General features: G+C 35.2%; 1 protein-coding gene across 4 annotated transcripts in view; it reads right to left on the bottom strand.

The window, feature by feature from the left end:
* Positions 1–2,476: 2,476 nt before the first annotated feature.
* NCKAP1 (NCK associated protein 1) overlaps positions 2,477–7,789 on the bottom strand; it is a gene marked incomplete at both ends in the record, with an annotated part of 100,956 nt that continues 95,643 nt past the window's right edge. For all 4 annotated transcript variants that reach the window (XM_080688775.1, XM_080688777.1, XM_080688774.1 and 1 more), the window contains 3 exons: positions 2,477–2,593; positions 3,648–3,737; positions 7,663–7,772. In XM_080688775.1, coding sequence (XP_080544901.1) covers positions 2,477–2,593; positions 3,648–3,737; positions 7,663–7,772 — 317 coding nt within the window. The remainder of the gene's footprint in view (positions 2,594–3,647; positions 3,738–7,662; positions 7,773–7,789) is intronic.

Genomic DNA, 7,789 nt, shown 5'->3' with positions numbered 1-7,789 from the left:
ACTCCCAGACCTATTTTAAACTTTATTTGGAAACAGGGTCTAAGTTGCTGAGAGCCTCACTAAGTAGCTGAGGCTGACTTCAAACCTATGATATCCTCCTGTCTCAGCTCCCCCAAGCGCTGGCTAGGATTACAAGCGTGTGCCACCACGCCCAGCCCAGCTGTTAATCTCAGAATTTTCAGCCAATAATCCCAGCCTAGGCAAGGGATTCAAAGTTTGAGAACCAATTTCCTCGCTCATTTATGAAAACTGAGGAAAAATTCTACTGGGCAACTTGGTTGTAGAGATTCAATGAGGCAACGGGCATGAAAATATCTATTACCAAGAACGTCATGTAAGCATATTTCTTTCTGTCCCTTAAGCTGTTGTTAAATTAGTGTAAAGCAGCTTTAAATGCTATTGGACAGAAAAGTATACATTCAGATGTGAGAGATCTACACTTAGAATTCAGCACTGAGGTGGGATTTTCTTTTCTTTTTTTTGTGGGTCTGGAAATGGAACACAGAGGCATTTGACCTCCGAGCTATACCCCCTGCCCAATTTTTTATTCTTTATTTTGAAACAGACTCACTGAGTTGCAAAGAGCCTCACTAAGTAGCTGAGGCTGTCCGCAAACCGCGATCCTCTGGTCTCAGCCTTTCCACTCCCTTCCAATGTGAATTTGTACAAATGGTTCTATCTTCAGTTTCCACAAGAGTAAATGAAGCTAATCATCATATAGGGTTATTCTGAGGACTAAGTGAGCAAGGCTTAAAGAGGATTAAGTTAGATAAAACAGCACAGTGTCTGGTATATGGTGAGCTCTTGGTAACTATTCCTCTAGCCAGGATTTCTGGCTTGGACAAAACCCCTAACATCATCCAAGGTCAAATGTTCCCTTCTTTGCCATCCCCAATTCTGCCAGCCAGACCTTGCACACAAAGACCCTTGTACATTTTGGATGAAGGTAAGAATCAGGAATGAATGCATGCTCAGCTTCAATCTGAGAAATTGCAATTACCTCAGCCTCTGCAAGGTCTAACAGCTCAACATCTGCTTTATTGTGCTTGCTGGCATCCAGGACTGTGTGCAATCAGTGGTCATTTGATTATACAGGTTATGGTCCTACTTACTATGTCATTCTGATTTATTATCAATTGAATATTCTCTTATAAATAAAGTTAAGCATTGTTTATATAACTTCAATTGAAGAATTTCCTTATGTGTTTTTATGTTAAGTTGTATCCATCAACTGAAAGTGAATGTGCCTTCAGAATGCAAGTATTTCTCACATGATACTTCCTGTAGCTTGGCTCAAGACGCTGAAATTGTTGTGCATACAATTAAAGATGATCTACAAATGCACATTCAGAAGCAATGTTTTCATCTTAAAAGCCAGTTACATTACTCCATTGCCACATAGAACCAAGTCATCAGTACATTTGGACTGCTTTAACAAAAGCCTTAGACTAGATGGCTACAGAAGTTTCACACAGTTGGAAAGTCTGGGGCGCCTAAGATCAAGGAGCTGGGAGATTTGGTATCAAATGCTATCCTGAAGATATTCCTAAACCAAAGTTTACTTTAAATTAAGTATGAATTAACACCTTCACACCATTGAATAGATTTCCAAACATCTTAATAAAAGAAATCATTCAAACTGTGATACAGTCTAGTGTTTATTTTATGTTATGGCAGATACACTTGAATTTCAAAAATTTAAAACATATAAAAAGTGGTTAGGGACTAACATTTGTATCAACAGTTGATAAACGTGTAAGATTGTTTATTATACAGCAGGATACAATGGTAGTGCTAACGCCAACAGGGCACCATGGAAGTTAGTCTAAAAATTATCACTAGGCTTTATACAAGTAACAACATATGCTGCTGTTTTAGAATTTCGGGACATGATCTGCTTCTAATGCTAAGCAGTCCTTTTAACATTTTTAATGTTATACAGCATTAGAGTATTTAGTTTGGCAAATGTTTCAAAATAAAGTAGAAATGTATTCATAACATCACAGAAATGCACATCCAATTTTGTTTTCAATAAGAACCATAGGTACTGATCTGAACTCTTCCCTATATGAAATAATTTACACACAATGAATGCTATAATATCACTATCTAAAATAATCACTAAATACAATTCTTTTTCAGAAATAAACAAGCAAAGGTTTTCTTTCATTATCAAATATCAAAACATATAGATAATGTATGTCTTTCAAACAAAGGATACTCTAAAATTATAGGAATAATTTCAGTGAATTCAGTGATGTGCAACCTAAATCAACCAAGTATACTGTAATACAACAATATTAAGAAAGCAATGATCAGAAAATACAACTATATGAAAGAAAATTATAATCCACAAAACTGTAATTAGAGTCCACTGTTTTTCAGGCCTTAAGGTAAAATAGTTCCACAGTTTACAGAAAAAACCGAGGCAAAAGAAAAGAAAATGCGTGCTTGCTTGTCTTGAATACGCAGATATTTATGCAGAAGATGTAACACTTTGTTTGTAGACAGCATGGTATGCATTTCTCAGCAACACATAAGGAAAGCAAGATTCCAAAAGATCCATTGTCAGGAATGGTGATTCTTGTACAATCTGAAAAATTCCAAAAATGCATCAAAATTCAAGTTACTTATAATGGGAACATTTATTAACAATGAACAAGTCATAATTTCTTTTTTTTAGTCACAGATAATTTTCCCTTTACTTTAAAATCTAAAATGTAAACATGCCACAGCAAATTCTATCCAAATGTTTTTAAAATGCTACTTTAAAAAAATGTTACTTTTCAATTGAACCAATCAACAGGAATATAGTGAGTACTTTCTCTGTCTTTAACAATATGCTAGACAAAAAAAGAGAAAATAAAAATATTCAAAATATGGTCTACACTATTAAGTTTAACTAGGGACTCAAGACTAGGCTAGAAAGCAAAATCCAGAATAGTCAGGGAAGACCATCTGGAAAATGATTTAAACTATGAGGTTTACTGAGTCTTTAGGAGAGGTACAGATAAGGAGAAAGAATTAAGAATGAGCCAAGCCAGGCATGGTGGTGCATGCTTGTAATCCCAGCATTTGGGAAGCTGAGACAGGAGGATCAAGGTTCATGGCCAGCCTTAGCTACTTAGTGAGGCACTCTGCAATTTAGTGAGACCCTGTTTCAAAATAAAGAATAAAAATAGGGCTGGGGGTACAGCTCAGAGGTAGAATGACCCTGGCTTCAACCCCCAATTAAAAAAAAAAAAGAGCTACATGGTAGAAACAAGCATAGCTGGTCCATAGGAACTGAAGAGAAGGAACTGACAAGGCAGAGAACAAGAGAAAATTATACTACATGGCAAAATATAGTCAGAATGTACAAAATTTAAGTAACTGGGAAAGAAATTAAACTGACACACCAGGAAAATGTAAGAACCAAGTATTTCCCAACAAGTTTAAAAACTACCCATAATACAATATGCTATGCAATGCTAATCTTTGATTTCCTTGTTTTGTGGTATTAGTCTATAGGTAAAATAGTGATGCCAGTTTTTTCAACAATTTCTACAAAATATATGGCTTGGGTGTAATGATCACACAAGATAAAAAGATGACACCTGGGTGGCTAGAACTTTTTTGTTATTAGTAAAAAGTAAAATGAGACTCACCATATCTAGCAGTAAATAAACCGATTCTCTATTTCTTGTTGTAGTTTTATCTGTCTCTTGGCCAATTTTCAGTAGACTAGATGATGCAAGCTTAAAAGTACATATACAAAGTGAGTTTTTAATAATTCATCAAGTAACTTATTTTCAGGATGCTTCCCCTTCAAACACATTTCAATCATATATTATATATAAAATAGTGAAAAAATAGTGAGTAATTAAATAACAAGATGAGCTTAGATACCTTATTTTCAAGCAATAATTTTAAAAGCTATTATGGTATAAATGCACTCAAAGTATTCTTGCTGGCCTTTAAAACTATTATTTTTTCAAAATAAGTCTGTTTCTTAAAATGCTTTAAATTATTTTCTCTCCTCCAAGTATCTGTATTAATTATCTAGTAGTCTCCCCATTTTACCCCTTACCATGGTTTCACTTTCCATTGTTAGAAATTATTAAATGGAAAATTCCAGAAATACATGATTTATAAGATTTAAATTACACATGACTCTAAGTAAGGTGATGAAATTATCATGCTCTACTTTGCTAGAAAAATGAATCATAATTTTCCAGCACATCGATACTATATAGTTAACTATCACAGCAATATAATTCTTATATCCACTAAACATTATTTCACTTAATAATGACATCAAAAACACAATAGCAATGATGTGGGCGATTTGAATACTCCAAAGAGAAGCAATTAAGTACATTCTTTAAGTGAAAAGGTCAAAGTTCTCAACTTATTAGACTGCTAAGATCTACAGTTAAGAACAAATCTCTCTGCAATTGTGAAGAAGGAAGGAGAAATTTGTGCTAGTCTTTCTATCATACCTCAAACTGTGAATATTATAGCTATAGTATGTTGTTAGTACTTAGTTATAATGGAACGGCATAATATTTGGGGGTAGAAGACATAACAAAAAATATATTACAAACAATGACAGCACATTATGCCAGAAAGCACTGTAAATATCCAAGGATTACAGCAAGGGGGTCACCTGAGAGTGACTTCAAGGCATTTACTATAAGTGGCTGCACTGACTCACAAATAGGTTTGGATTGCAAACTCTTAAAATTATTGGAGAGGCTACATCTGCCAATGAAAAAGCTGCTTCAGAAGGTCAAAGAATACGTTCTCCAAAGCAAGCCATAGATTGAGGTAAAACCAGGCTCTTCTGGAAAAAGAGTTTACATTCATAAAAGTACAAAGGCAGCAGTAGGGCACAAAATATGAAGGACAGATGAACTCCGATACTATGTAGCAACACTACAGGAGGGAATATGATAAAGCTCATCAGTGTTCAGAGTCAAGAGCCCATGTGCTCTCAAAACCCAAACCAAAAAACTACCTGCCCATATTCTGGCAACATAATCAGAAAATGTAGGTGACAACTATCTGTTCTGTGGAATAGTTCCACCAAGGCTCCATCTGAGACATAGAAAAATATGTGGAAGAAAAAATGTTGGAACTTAATGCCCTATTAATAATAGAGAATGCACCTGGCTATCCTCGATCTGGCTGCTAAAACAATAAAAATGTAGAAGTTTTATTTTTGCCTCCAAATACCTCACTGTGTTAGCCCACTGAGCTGGGCATTACCCAGTATGTCTAGGCCACATACACTCATCTGATATTTGAAGCATTTAACCAGCAATTGATGCAAACTCTAATCTGGATATAATGCAGTACTGGAAAATCATTACTATTGTTTATGAACCAACATTCATCAAAACTGCAATGAATAAAAGGCAGAAACTATATGAAGAACTTATGGAGTGAAGTTATAAATGATTTTAAAGGTTTTCTGAGGATGAATGGAAAAGTCAAAAAAATCATGCATAAAATAAGGTAAGTTGGTGGAGAAGAACTAAGTGGCACAACACACTACAGGCCACTGGGAAGGTTAACAAATGAGGAATTGGATTAACCTACTGAATCATCTATTAGGAAGAGAGATAAAGAAGAAACTGAAGCAGAATCAGCAAAGGAAACATTTGATTTCACCGAGGATTATAACCTCAAAAAGAATAACTTATGATCACAATGTTCTTCTAAAAGGTTTGTGCAAAACAAAACAAAACAAAAACAAAACAAAACCCCAAACCCTGCCCCAAAACACAAAAAACTATCAAGAAACCTTTGATATCATCTACTCCTAACATCCAACCATTGACACGCTCATGACCTGATGACCCAGGATCACCAGAGGCAGATGATTCTCCTTCTGGGGTAGTGTCAGAGGATGAATGGTACCCTAATATCACATCACAAAGACTATATATACCATTCACCTCACCTCATCTCACCCCACAGGCACTGTATCACCTCATAGCATCATAAGGAGGATGAATACAATAAGGTATTTTGAAAGAGAGGGAGAGACCACTGTAACTTTTCTTACAGTACATTGTTATACTTTTCCATTTCATCACAAGGTATTTTTGTTAGTTTCTCACTATGTTTAATTTACAAGTCAAACTTTATCATAAACCATATATATCTGGTTTGGTGCTATCTATGGCTTCAAGCATCCTTGAATGCATCCCTTAAACATAAAAGAGCACTATGTAGTTACGTCTGAAATAAGAAGACAACCTCACATTTGGTCTGATGTCACAGAAATACTGAGATTAACACATTAAGCCCCAAATGAAATAAAGTAAATAAAAAGAAAGAAAGAAAGTTTATACATTTAAATACTGTTTTCCTTGAAAGGAAAGTTTTCCTCTTAAGTTACTGCTATATCTACTTAAAAAAAAAAACTTAAAAAACTTAATAGCATTCACAAGTAAAAAAGAAGCAAATATTCAGGAGTTCATTATGCTATGGTGTATCTTTCCTTTAAGCGAAATATGAAAAGGTTATAGTGATAAAGAAAAACCTACACTGATTTAGAAACTAAGAACCATATTTTATTAAGGGCTAGACTTGGCTGAATTTGTCACCATTAATGTTTTTCCTCCAAAGTAATAGAAATAGTAATAAAACTTTTAAAAGTAAATATTTTCTTTAAAAAAGAGACACAACTTTCTATTTTTTTTTTTTTTTCCCCTTTCCTTTTCTAAAGTCTTGGGAAACTTTAAGGGAAGCCCAAACATCAGCTTACGGGAAAAAAAGTCATATGGCATTCTACTTCTGAACTACATCCCCAGCTTTATTTTTATTTTGAAACAGCATCTAAGTTGCTGAGGACCTCAATAAGTTGTTCAGGCTGGCCTTAAACCTGTGATCCCTCCAGCCTGGCTTCCCAAATACTGGGATTACAGATTATGCCACTGCACCCAGTTTGTTCAATGTTTTTTTTTTTTTTTTTTTTTTTTTTTTGCGGTACTCAGGATTGAACCCAGAGGCATTCTACTCTGAGCTACAATCCCAGTCCTCTTTTTTTTTCCCTTATTTTGAAACAGGGTTTCACTGAGTTGCAAAGGGCCTCACTAAGTAGTTGAGGCTGGCTATAACCTGGATCCTCCTGCCAGCCTTCCAAAAGCTGGGATTACAAGTGCACGCCACCATGCCTGCCTTTGTTCAATGATTTATTTTTTTTTGAGGGGGGGCGGGTCTGGGGATGGAACTAAGAGGCATTAAACCTCCAAGGTACACTCCCCGCCTTACTTTTTATTCTTTATTTTAAAACAGGGTCTCACTTAAGTTGTGAAGGGTCTCACTAAAAAGCTGAGGGTGTCTGCAAACCAAGATCCTCCGGTCTCAGAATGCTGGGATTAAAAGCGTGTGCCATCAAACCCGGCCTGTTCAGTGATTTTTAATGCCCTGCTTTCACCCATTCCTCCCCCCAACCTCCATGAAAAAGGAAAAAAAAAAAAAAAGAAAGAAAGAAAAGCTTAAAAGAAAAATATAATTAACATACTTGAAAAAATAATTTGAGAACAAAAAAACAATATTAGTGGATGCTTACTAAATAAAATGTTACAAAATAAAGAGAATTTCCTGTTATATCTCAGTCATAACTTTTTGTTTTCTTTACAAAATAGCTTGTTATCTAATTATACATACCGCGAGAAATTCTTTAAGACGGTCTTCAATGCTTCCTTTGTGAATTGTAAACAAAGCTGCAGCAATCTGGTTGATGGCTTTAGCCAAGCAATGGATATTGTTGCAGTGCCCTAGAAAAGTGCAAATT

The sequence above is a fragment of the Muscardinus avellanarius genome (assembly GCF_963383645.1).
Source record: "Muscardinus avellanarius genome assembly, chromosome: 2".
Lineage (NCBI taxonomy): Eukaryota > Metazoa > Chordata > Mammalia > Rodentia > Gliridae > Muscardinus > Muscardinus avellanarius.
This window is presented reverse-complemented; position numbering and strand designations above follow the sequence as displayed.